The 13,048-nt window shown below is 41.7% G+C and overlaps 1 protein-coding gene across 4 annotated transcripts in view; it reads left to right on the top strand.

Annotated features, from left to right (window-relative positions):
- The first annotated feature begins 964 nt into the window (after positions 1 to 964).
- The window catches only part of loxl3b (lysyl oxidase-like 3b), a 31,280-nt gene continuing 19,196 nt past the window's right edge, over positions 965 to 13,048 (top strand). The window contains exons 1-6 of one of the 4 annotated variants that reach the window (XM_054796259.1): positions 965 to 1,193; positions 1,323 to 1,742; positions 4,562 to 4,596; positions 7,925 to 8,281; positions 8,691 to 8,854; positions 11,788 to 12,005. In XM_054796259.1, coding sequence (XP_054652234.1) covers positions 7,933 to 8,281; positions 8,691 to 8,854; positions 11,788 to 12,005 — 731 coding nt within the window. In that variant the 5' untranslated portion in view covers positions 965 to 1,193; positions 1,323 to 1,742; positions 4,562 to 4,596; positions 7,925 to 7,932. The remainder of the gene's footprint in view (positions 1,194 to 1,322; positions 1,743 to 4,561; positions 4,597 to 7,924; positions 8,282 to 8,690; positions 8,855 to 11,787; positions 12,006 to 13,048) is intronic. The other 3 variants (XM_054796261.1, XM_054796262.1, XM_054796260.1) reach the window with 3 other exon arrangements.

The following is a 13,048-nucleotide window of genomic DNA, read 5'->3' as shown; positions in this document are numbered from 1 at the left end:
TTGATCAGTTTCTCATATTACGACCTTAAAATATATTTTACAAATATTTAAGCTTATAAATCTTCTCATTTTATTTTTTTTTACCTTATTTACATAATATTTTTTCCCAACCTAATTTTCCAAATATTACAATTTCACATTTTTCTTTTAATGAACTTAATGCTAGTAAAATAGTAATATTAATAGTATTATATAAAAATAGTATTAATTCCTCATAGAATTACGCTAGTCTCTTTAAAATTACAGCTTTTTCTCAACTGTATTCTTGTATGAATGCTGATTTTGTAATCTTTGCGGCTGGGATTCTTTTGCAGTTCTATCTTTAAATGTGTTGCAGGCCACACTTTGGACACCCCTGGGCAAATAGAAAAAGTTCTTAATGTAACAACAGTTATTGTGATTGTAGTTTGCACTGCATCATGTTGAAGACCATCTTCGGTAGTTAAAGGAACCAAAATACTGTACAGTGTTCCCTCGTTTATCGTGGGGGATAGGTTGCCAAAATAGCCCGCAATAAGTGAAATCGGTGAAGTAGCCAGCTTTGTTTTTTTACAATTAGATGCTTTAAGGCTGTAAATCCCCTCACCATACACTTTTCTCAGACAGGCATGAACATTTCCTCACATTTCTCTCTTGTTTAAACACTGTCAAAGTTCAAATTTCGTTTGAATTTTAATGCTCAACCTACTAGGTTGGACACAAGAAATTGTTGACTCACTCAAGTGATGTCACTCCTCTGTCACCGTGCCTATGTGTCCTGGCGCTTTTTTGTATCCTTGTTAAAAACATTGCTGTCGTCGTATTTTCCTCCTTGAATCAAAGATTTGTTTATTCCGTAATGGCGCCTCGTAGCCGGTTAGCTGCTGCTTCTGTTGTTTACTGGCGGTTAGCAGGCAGCTCACACGGTTAGCTAGTTTGCTAGCAATGAGAACCACAACAGGAAACGGCAATGGAGACTGGCTGTAGACCATTGTCAACCAATCAGGACACAGAAGACCATATGGTGCAGACAGAAGAGAGGGAAGCGGACAGTAAGCATTGAACTACAACACTCACCTTCTCGCAATGCAGTTATTTTTAAAGAGCCAGCCTCAGCCTGGAACAGCAAATCCCCGAAAGATGAACCCTGATGGAGCGAGGGAACACTACTAGAAACCGCTGCCAGTACAGTGTACAGTTGTACACCACTGCAGGTTACTATTAAACTTTTATTTATACAATATTACCATGTAATGTCAATGTTTTATCTAAATTAAAGTTTTATATATGTATGTGTACCTAATGAATTGTCCCATGCCATTTTGTCTGTCTTGCATGTTAAGTCGCAGACTCACGTGACCAATTTCGGGAATGCCTCGCGGACACGTAAGACAGGAGGAAAGTGAGGGAAAAGTCACGTTTTGGAGTTTTTTTCCTTTTCTTTCCTCCTCCGTTATGCAAGCCAAAGCGCCATGAAAGAGTCTGTGTGTTTCCCAGGAATTAGACCCAGCCTTCTCCTCCCTGCCTCCTCCTCCAGGCTGTACAGCTGGCAATCTATTCTGTACACAAGAAGAGCAAGAGGAGTCCTTGGCGGACCTTTTTTGCAACACATTTTTAAAAACTGCACGACACCAATTAACTGCAAGAGTGGAGGAGATTTTGTCTTGCGTGGTCCATTCCTCAACTTTTTTGGGGCGGAAAGCAAAATCGAGCCTCCTCTCCGGCGTGGGACCGTTAAATGCTTGTCATCCGGCAGAAATAAGGTAAGCAGCACCGAGATGTCTCCTTTCATGGACAATTAATGAGGTAGAGCTCATGTGAATGAACATGCTATCATAGTGTCCTCTCAGAAACGTGAAGCTCAGTATGTGCACTGTGTTTTACACCCACAAAAACGTCATAGTATGCATAGTTTTACTGACAAAACCCCTCATAAAGTTAATTATTCCTATCATACATGCCACATGACCGTTTTATTAAGTACATCTGACAATCTAGTGCGGCACAGTAACGAAAGTTTTCAAAAACAAAGCTCATTTTAGGATTTAATGCTATTAGTATTGGTGGTTGATCTAACCACTCAGCTTTTACCTTACAGTTACTGCACTCATATTTGTGAAACTTTTGTTCTATTTGTGAAAATGCAATACAGGCACATCCAAAACCTGGTCCAGTTTGAAAACCACTGTTCCTAGACTTGTCAAATATGGACTAGATTAATCTACAGACCAGAAATTCAATAAAAAAAACTGTTTCTGATTTGTGAAACCTTTATTCTGTTTGTGTAAATGAAATAATGGCAAATTTCTCCTACATTAGACCTTGTCCAGGTTGAAAACCACTGTACTTTTCAAATCTGGACTGGATTAATCAACAGACTCAAGACGTCCATAAAAACATGCTTTCTGATTTGACAATGGGCTACTGTTGTGGCCATATTCCAGCTAAAACTCACCTCTGAACCGCAGACGTCACTTACGCCCACACATCCGGAACACATTTATTGAAACACACATGAGCACAAGTCATAGTTATGTCTTAAATTGCTTATTTTCTCTCATTATATCTACTAAATCAAGTGTAAAGGTGACTATATGGGTGTTATTTCATGTCTGACGAAATCTAATCAAGTTAAAATCCATGTTTAGAAGGTCGTAAACAGGTTTTCTGCCATAACTACAAAAATATTCCACTTAGAAATAAGGAATACTATCCATCCATCCATCCATCCATCCATCTTCTACCGCTTATCCGAGATCGGGTCACGGGGGCAACAGCCTAAGCAGGGAGGCCCAGATTTTCCTCTCCCCGGCCACTTCGGCCAGCTTCTCCCGGCGGATCCCGAGGCGTTCCCAGGCCAGTTGGGAAACATAGTCTCTCCAACGTGTCCTGAGTCTTCCCCGAGGCCTTCTACCGGTCGGACTTGCCCTGAACACCTCCCCAGGGAGACGTTCGGGAGGCATCCTGACCAGATGCCCAAGCCACCTCATCTGGCTCCTCTCAATGCGGAGGAGTAGCGGTCCTACTCCGAGTCTCTCCCGGATGACAGTGCTTCTCACCTTATCTCTAAGGGAGAGCCCAGCCACCCTACGGAGAAAACTCATTTCGGCCTCATCTTGTCAAACTCATCAACCTTCTCAAACTCATCTTGTCCTTTCGGTCCAAAGCTCCTGACCATAGGAATACTACTTTGCGGAAATTCACTTATCACGGTCAAGCCAATTAACCGTGACAAACGAGGGATTGCTGTATTCTATTTGAAAATGCAGTGAAAGCGCATTTTACCCTTTTTTTTTAGCATCTAGACCACATTAGACCAGGTGCATTTCCAAAACCACTCTACCTGGACTTCTCAAATCTGGACAAGATTATCCCACAGAGGCTAAACTTTTAATTTATGACACAATTTGTAATTTGTGAAACCTTTATTCTATTTGTGAAAATGCATCAAAGACAAATATTCTTACCAAATGCTCATAAGGATGATATTCTTGTTGGGTAAATGCAGAGTAAATGCAAAATTAGAAGGAAAGACATCTCTTGCCCTTGCTGTAGTTAGGGCAGGTGGCGTCTTATCCAGGGCCTGTTGGACTTTTAGTCTGCCCCTGAAATAGCAGCTCATACTTACCTCTATAATGTTATGACCTCCACCCCATCCCAAACATATTCTTAGTTGTTACTGTGTATGTGCAAGTGCTGGCAGGTGCACATCTTGTGTCTGTGTGACGGCACCGTCTCACCTCTGGATGACTTCTGTTCCCTTTATGCACCATATAGGATCACTCCTAAGGTGTGTGTGTACTATTTCAATATTTTGGAATTCCCCTGCCCCGTCTGTCTCTGGGGGAACCTGGGCAAACCTGTACAAAACTATAAATGGATAAAATATGTTTTATTTGTATGTATTATGGTTTCACATTCAGAAACTCTGTTTTTATGAACTTTCAGGGTCTACAGATTAATCCAGGTCAGATTTGAGAAGTCTAGGTACAGTGGTTTTCAAACTGGACCAGGTCTAATGTGGTCTAGATGCTGAAACAAACTGAGAAATGTGCCTTTATTACATTTTCAGAAATAGAATAAAGGTTGCACAAACCTGAAACTGTGTTATAAAAAATTGTTAGACTCTGTAGGATAATCTAGATCAGATTTGAGAAGTCTAGGTACAGTGGTTTTCGAACTGGATGGGGTTTAACGTGGTCTAGATGCTGAAAAAAACAGAGAAATGTGCCTTTATTACATTTTCACAAATAGAATAACAGTTTCACAAGTCAGAAACTGTATTTTTATGAAACCTCACGGTCTGTAGATTGATCTGTTCTATATTTGAGAAGTCTAGGTACAATGGTTTTGGAAATAGACCACATATAATGTGGTCTAGATGCTGAAAAAACTGACAAATGAGCCTTTATTACATCTTCACAAAGAGAATAAAAGTTTCACAAATACCATTCGTGGCTGCCAGGCATACGTGATGTTTTACCTATAATGTTTTCACATCAAGAAGTGTCACAAAAAACAGACAATGAGGACAAACAGGCACACTGCTCATAAAGTTAATTTTAACATAATTTGTCCTTAGGTGCTGAATTGGAAGCCAAGTTTAGCGTTGTCTAGGTAAGTTTAATTTAAGTTTCAAAATAAAAATAATTACAGTGTGTACACGTGAGCGACACGGACATAGCTCTGTGAGAATTACACTCACATTTTAACATCAACATCATGGAGGTTCATCTAGCTAGTGGCCGATCAGAGACGGTATCATGTCCATGAGGAAGAAGGTTTTTTCTTCATGACGTCAGGAAAAGAGGCAGCTTCAAAAGCCAGCGTTTGAGCGCCTCTGCTTTCAAAATGGGGGCAAAGAAACGAGGGAGATGATAGAATTTTCTCATGTTTGGTGCTCATAAGTAGGCTTTAGGGACACATTACTGTGAGAACACCGTGAAAAAGTCCCTTTTCGCTTAATAGGGGACCTTTTAAGCGTGTTTTCACTCAAATGTTTAGTGTGTCCTTCAATCGGTCTGGTCCATGTTTTGGAGAACGAGCCTCCAGGCTGGCGGCCTCTGTACAAACACATCACACTACTGTATTTGTGTGTCTGCAGGAACACACACACGCTCTCTAAAAGCTGTGGAAAAAGCAAAGCCGCCGATCTGTCAATGTATCAATAGCACGTCTATGTAGCATGCAACAACATGTACATGAAAGAATGGTTGTGAATAGGACTGTTAGAGGCCAGGCTAAATGTATTGTTGCACATAACAGATACAAGTAAACACGAACCAGATGGTTTATATCAGCAGTGCAAATATGCTGCATTTGTTGTGTGTGAAATGTTCTTATTATGATTATTAAAAATACATATAGTATCTGACCAAAGTGAGGACAGCCCTCACTTTGCAGCAACCGTATGTAGAAAAGCTTGCCAAGGGACAATACTATAGGAAATAAGCTTGTGTACAGTGGACAGTGGTGTGAAAAAGTGTTTGCCCCCTTCCTGATTTCTCTTTTTTTTGAATGTTTGTCACACTTAAATGTGTGAGGTCATCAAACAACAATGACAACACAACTGAACACAAAATGCAGTTTTTAAATCAGACTTTTTATTATTAGGGGAGAGAAAAATAAATCCAAACCTACATGGCCCTGTGTGATAAAGTGAATGCCCCCCGCTGTTAAAACATCCATCCATTTTCTATACCGCTTCTCCTCTTTAGGGTCGAGGGGGCATGCTGGAGCCTATCTCAGCTGTTAAAACATAACTGAGATTAATTAACTGAGATTAACTGAGATTAAGCTATCAGTCTGGTTTTAAAGCCATTTCTAAAGCCTTAAGACTCCAGCGAACCACAGTGAGAGCCATTATCCACAAATTACAAAAACACGGAACGGTGGTGAACCTGCGCAGGAGTGGCCGGCCAACCAAAATGACTCTAAGAGCGCAGCAGTGATTCATCCAAAAGGTCACAAAAGACCCCAAAACAACATTCATAGAACTGCAGCCCTCTCTTGCCTCAGTTAGGGTCAGTGTTCATGACTCCACCATAAGGAAGACACGGGACAAAAACTGCCTGCATGGCAGAGTTCCAAGACCAAAACCACTGCTAAACAAAGAGAACATGAAAGCTCGTCTCAAATTTGCCAGAAAACATCTTGATGATCCCCAAGACCTTTGGGAAAATACTCTGTGGTCTGACGTTTCGGAAGGTGTGTGTCCCATTACATCTGGGGTAAAAGTAATGCCGCATTTCAGAAAAAGAACATCATACCAACAATAAAATATGGTGGTGGTAGTGTGATGGTCTGGGGCTGTTTTTCTGCTTGAGGACCTGAAAGACTTGCTGTGATAAATGGAACCATGAATTCTGCTGTCTACCATAAAATCCTGAAGGAGAATGTCCGGCCATCTGTTGGTGACCTCAAGCTGAAACCAACTTGGGTTCTGCAGCAGGACAATGATCCAAAACACCCCAGCAAGTCCACCTCTGAATGCCTGAAGAAAAACAAAATGAAGACTTTGGAGTGGCCTAGTCAAAGTCCTGACCTGAATCCATTGAGATGCTGTGACATGACCTTAAAAAGGTGTTCATGCTGGAAAACCCTCCAGTGTGGCTGAATTACAACAATTTTGCAAAGATGAGTGGGCCAAAATTCCTCCACAGCGCTGTAAGACACTCATTGCAAGTTGTTGTTGCTAAGGGTGGCCCAACCAGTTATTAGGTTTAGGGGGCAATCACTTTTTCACACAGGGCCATGTAGCTTTGGATTTTTCTTTGTCCCTTAATCATAAAAAGTTTCATTTAAAAACTGCATTTTGTGTTCAGTTGTGTTGTCATTGACTAATATTTCAATTTGTTTGATGATCTAAAACATTTAAGCGTAACAAACATGCAAAAAAATAAGAAATCAGGAAGGGGGCAAACACTTTTTCACACCACTGTACTTTAGAGTAGTCAATGTACAGCTTGTGTAGCAGTATAGCTGTACTATCCACCAAAATGAGTCAACATACCGCCATTATTGTCTAAATAGCTGGCAACACAAGTGAGTAGCAAAATAATTGTGGTAGTGTCACACTCCAGGGCTGCATGAGTGTTGTCAGGAGTGGGAAAGCTGCGGTTCATTGAGAGCACAGATGAATTCCAGCATGTATTCAGCACTGTGAAGCAGAGCATGATCCCCACCTTTTTTCATCTTGAGTTACCATGCATTGTTATTGTGCAACATATCATACATTGTATTCCTGATCCTGATAGGGGCATCAAAGTTGCTGCATTTCAAACATGCTTTGGTGACTTTAATTGCCCAACGACAAGCAAAACGACAAAACCAGCCACTTTTTCTGGTCTAATTGTGCCTTGTGCCTACAGTCAAGAATGCTGGTGGTGGTTTCACACTCCGGGGATGTACAAGTGCTACTGGGAAAGGGGGTGGGGGCTGCAGTTCATTGAGGGCAAAGTTGAATTCCAACATGATAAGGAGTCCAAACACACCTGCAAGTATCTGATTGAAGACGATGAAGGTGAAGGTGCTGGAGTGTGTCCTCCACACCTGCACCCAAATGATGCCTGTGGGGTGTCCTCAAGCGGAAGGAAGGAAGGTGGAGGTGTCTAACATGCACCAGCTCCACCACCCACATCATCATGGAGGAGTGGAAACTGTGCAGCTCTGCTCAATTCCATGTCCAAGAGGATTAAAGCACTGAGAGATAACAATGGTGCTCACACTAAATATTCACATCATGGACTCAATTTGTGTACTCCCTTGTGATGCCAGCTATTTGTACAATTGATTCATTTTCAGTGTATAGTAAATCTATACTGCTCATCTACTCTAATGTGCATCCTTACTTTCTGTAGTATTGTCTCAAGATAGAATAAAATGCCTTTTGAAATGTGAGGGTTGTACACTTTCACTGACATTCCAATGTTGTATTTTTCTTCAGGGTTAAGAATGTTGGTGTCAAAGCACAGACATCACTTTGCCTTCCTCCTCCTTTTCGCCATGTGTTCGCCCTGTTGTGTTGCTCAGTCAACGACGCCCAGTGCAACCACGTCAGCCACCGCTCGTCCCTCACCTTGGCCCGCCTCCCCCCAGCCGCGAACAGAGAGGTTGAAGGTCAGACTGGCCGGCTACCCGCGCAAACACAACGAGGGCCGCGTGGAGCTTTTTCACAAGGGCGAGTGGGGCACCATCTGCGACGACGACTTCTCCATATCCAACGCCAACGTGCTGTGTCGCCAGCTGGGCTTTGTCGCTGCCACCGGGTGGACTCACAGCGCCAAATATGGCAAGGGGCAAGGTTGTGCCCCACCGTTACTCTATCCTGCAATGATAATGATTTATTAGCAAGTACAGTATTTACGCAGCAGTGACAGAGCCAATGTTGTGGTAGCATTACTAGCACTGATGTGTTCACTGTAAACAACAGTACAGCAAGTGTAACATGCTTAAGTTTCACACCAACAGCTCAGCTGTTAATGCCAATGTTTTTTGATCCAGCACTATTTAGAGACCCCACCAGTTATTTGTTTTCATAGACCACGCACGCTGTGGTTAACTGAATAGAGGCGTTACTTTGATTGATTCCAGCCAACGTTATACTGTATAAGAAAGTTGAAGCAATGCGTGGTTCATGTTTGTTTGCACAGGTCTCCATGGTAACCGGCACACGGCATGCAAACATTGACCATCTGTTGCTGCTCATGCAGGTAAAATCTGGCTGGACAACGTTCTGTGCAGCGGAGGCGAGAAGAGCATCGACTTGTGTAAGTCTCGAGGCTGGGGAAACAGCGACTGCACTCATGACGAAGACGCCGGAGTCGTGTGCAAAGACGAGAGGATCCCCGGCTTCGTGGACCCCAATGTCATTGAGGTCAGCTGTCGCAGATACACTCATATTGGTAGAAACACTGTATTCACCTCCCAGTACCTCTTGAATATGATTCTCTCCAAAAGAAGCTGGCTGAATGAGTCACTGAAAAGGGTGAAAAGCCTGACCTTAAATGCGATTCATTATGACTTACCCCAGGGATGTCCAAACTATGGCCCGTGGGCCAAATGCAGCCCGCCATCCATTCTTAACTGTCCCGTCTCAAAGTGTAAATATACAATAAGAGTATACACACATGATATGTGTGTAACTGTTTTGTACTTCTTAGTTTAAGCATTAGGTGGCGCTACTGTATTGAACAAGGCAGACTCTCCACAAGGAAAGCTATCATAGAATAAAATTGTTAAGGCTATAATATAAATGGCTGGACCAAAGAGACCGTATGTGTGCATATGCTTCCTTGAGGCACAGTCTGTGGACAACATTACTCCCCTTCCACCGAGCGACGCAATATTGGTGGTCTGAACAGAGGGGCTTGGCTTGGACCTAATTAGCCAAGCTAACGCTTTGCATCGTAGGCTACGTTCACACCGCAGATCAAGTCCGACTTTTTTTTTTGTTCAAATGTGACTGTAACAAATTTTTTCACGTGACTTTTGAAACTGCAACCCATACTTTGCTGATATGAAGATATAAATCCGATACGTATCCATCAAGTGTACGTCATGGAAAGGTGTGCTTTGCCGAGACTTGGGGAAAGGTACTCACAGGTGTAGACACAAGTTTCTTCATTCTTCATTTCATCAAAAGTGCGGTCTGGAGACCATAGGCGGCCTGCGGCTTGTTTTCATATTGGACGTATGTAGCACATGGTAGAAATAAAATTTTACAAAAAAACTCCATCAAAAATATGGATAATAGAGCTCTAGCTCTATTAAAAGAGCCCTATGTAAAGAGAAACAGCTTTAATATGACACTGTTAACAAATAATAACAGATAGCTGTGTTTGTAATAATGTACGTGTGGTTTAACCTTTTTACAAAATATTTTAAAGACATATACACATCAAAGTGGCCCCCGCATCCTTTGACTCTTCAGTATGGCCCTTATTGGAAAAAGTTTGGACACCCCTGTTTTAGCCTATACACGTGTTCAATGCAGGGTACAGACTTCCAAAGCGTAGGAAAAAAATAACATTTCAGTGTTTATTCCTGCCTCCAAGGTTCTTCAAAGTTGATTCTGCTAAAAAAAAAAAAAAAAAAAAAAAAAAGAAAACACCGCATGGTTCTCTGCCAGTGTCAGTAAAATAAAAAGAGACTTTTCATTTTGGATGGATGGGTTTTCCTTGGGCCATCCTGCACCTTCTACCATGTTTAGCTACAATCTACAATCTACACCCTTTTTTGCAACAAATATATCTCAGTTTTGCACATTGTCTGCGTTATTGTACAGCCAAACAGTGCGCCTAAAAAACTAGTGGAAAACCCAAACACAAAGCGTCAACACGCTGGTGTTGATGAATAATGGATCATGGTTCTTTTAGAGTTGGGACACTATAGACAGGTTCTGTTACAATAGGATTGTAATGTAAAGGTGGGAACTTTTAACATAGGTTGCATGGGGAATGGTTTAACAGAGACACACTATAGATTGTAAGCCGGGCCAGTGTGTGTAATGATGATTGTACCTGCTGTTGTTTACACTAAAGTTCAAGTGAGAAAGTATACAGCTCTGTCCATCCACTCTTAAAGTTATGTTTGGAACACACCAGAGTGAAACAGCTCTTTCGTCCCCTTCCCTCCTCCCTCCATTCACCACCATGTTCACTAACAAGTCAAACGCTGTAATCCGGTTGAATCAGCAAATCTTGTGAAACATTTCAAGTACATTAATCCCTCGTTTATCGCAATTTATTGGTTCCAGACCCAACCGTGATAACTGAATTTGTGCAAAGTAGGATTTCTTATTTATAAATTGAATATTTTTGTAGTTATGGCATGGAAAACCTGTTTGCGACGTTCTAAATATGGTGTTTAACACTATTAGAGCCCTCTAGGCATGAAATAACACACCTATAGTCACCTTTACGCAATATAGTAGACATAATAAGAGTAAACAAGCCATTTAAGACATAGGAGAGAGAGAGAAAAATGAGTGATGGACAGGAAGTGATATTGCTAGTTCAGAGCTGAGTTTCAGCTTGCTGTGGGTTAGCAACAGTAACCCATTTGTTTATTAGGGATTTTTATTAGGGATTATTGTGCTCGTTGTGAGAAAATTGTAACCTGCAATAAAAGCATTTTGTTCCGGCATGTCTGTCTCACCGAACATTACTGACACCTAGTGACCAGTGTAGAATACCACATCAACGTTTTGGAATGTATTTTAGTTAATGTACCTGTAGTCATTTTTATGCTTGATTTAGGCAAAAAAAATTCACATTTGCTTAAATATGCCTATTTTTTGACTAATAATATGCTGTATTCAACAACAAAATCGCATGATTTATTAATTAATATATTTTTGAAAAGAGTGTAGAGTGAAGCTGCAAAATTTGAACCACAAAGTGGAGTAGGGAGGGCAAACCATAGAACCAGAAATTGAGTACTCAGTAATTGTAACTGTAGCGAGTACTCAGTAATTGTAATTGTAGTGAGTACTCAGTACAATGGCAGCATAATAGGCATGGTCCCGGAGGAGGCTGCGGAATCCGAGCATGTCAGGCAAGAGGAGAAGAATGCAGATTTACCCTGTACACAACCTCTGAGTATTTTTTTTGTGTCCCACTGGCATCCAATATCATTTCAAAATCCTCAAAAATGAACAGAATAGGGCCACTTTGATAAAGGGTTTATGATGGCCACAGTCTGACCCTGTATTTCTACTTCCAATGTGGAAGTCTGTGTCCCTACTGTGTGTTATCTTTACCTCTTATTTCAACTGAAGCGGCATCCTCTGCCTTGTCGTTCCCTCAGGCTCACGTGGATGAGGACAAACTGGAGGAGGTGCGTCTCCGGCCGGTGGTGGCAGCGGCCAAAAAGAAGCTGCCCATCACGGAGGGCGTGGTGGAGGTGAAGCACAAGGACGGCTGGGCGCAGGTCTGCGACGTGGGCTGGACGGTCAAGAACACCCGCGTTATCTGCGGCATGCTGGGATTCCCTCACGAGAGGAAGGTCAATAAGAACTTCTACAGGTGGGTGACGATGATCACACGCAAACTGTTGGTTGCCATGGCAACACAGCGCCACAACGACGTCAGAGAGTCAAAACAAGAGCTCCATCTTATTTCTGCCTTTACAAACGTAACGAGAATGTCTCTCGGTAGAGTTTGGACCTCCCCCAAGGATCCTAATGTAACAAACAAAACTTGTTTTTGATTGACTTTCCACTGCAGTCCTGTAGGGGGCGCTTTGGATCTGGTTGGCCCCAGTGCGAGTGGACTGTAACAGAGACAAAATCATATTCTTGTTTGTAGCGGCTCAGTTGAAATTAAGGCCCGGAACTGATGATCAAAGGGGTTTTATTAAACATTCGTGGGTCCAATGACCAACATAACAGCTAAAGAACAAGTGTACAGAATAAATAATACAATAACTTAAGCCGTTTAACTGGTCACCATTTCAACTGAATTCTTTTAACTCTCCGTTTGTTTCTATTTAACTTTGGAGTTACTGCTCTTTCTTCACCGTTGCTATAGAAAAACATTTCCATTTTACCTTCCCGTACGCCTAAAAATAAAATTTAAAAAAATGAAATAAAAGTATATAATATACATTGGGAAACATAAGAGTGCTTTCACTTAAGTTCCTTACATTGTTCATGCACCTTCATTAAGATTCTCACCAAGATTTAACAGCTTCTTGCTCACCCCGCCACAAAGTGCTGTGCAGAAGAGTTGTGTAGTTTTTGTGTAACCCTGCTAGCTAAAAAATAGCCAAGCCAACAAAGGGCCATTGAAACAATACCTTGAGAGATAGTGTTTGCGACGATTAAACTACTCCTACAAACACAATAGTAAATATATTGTTCAGGTAATACCTCTCCAAAGCAAGCAGACGTTTGTATTGAATATCTTAAGATTGTGTGTGTAGTGAATTCATGTCAGGCTTCCCTGCAGGATGCTGCAGAATTCCTTCCTTGTTAAAGCGTTGATGTGATTCCCAGTAGCGTGTGTGCTTTTTGGAACTGTAACGTTCCCTTTCAGTCATGGCAGCGGTTCCAATGTGGCTTGTAATT

Source organism: Dunckerocampus dactyliophorus, chromosome 13 (assembly GCF_027744805.1).
Source record: "Dunckerocampus dactyliophorus isolate RoL2022-P2 chromosome 13, RoL_Ddac_1.1, whole genome shotgun sequence".
Classification (NCBI taxonomy): Eukaryota; Metazoa; Chordata; class Actinopteri; order Syngnathiformes; family Syngnathidae; genus Dunckerocampus; species Dunckerocampus dactyliophorus.
This window is presented reverse-complemented; position numbering and strand designations above follow the sequence as displayed.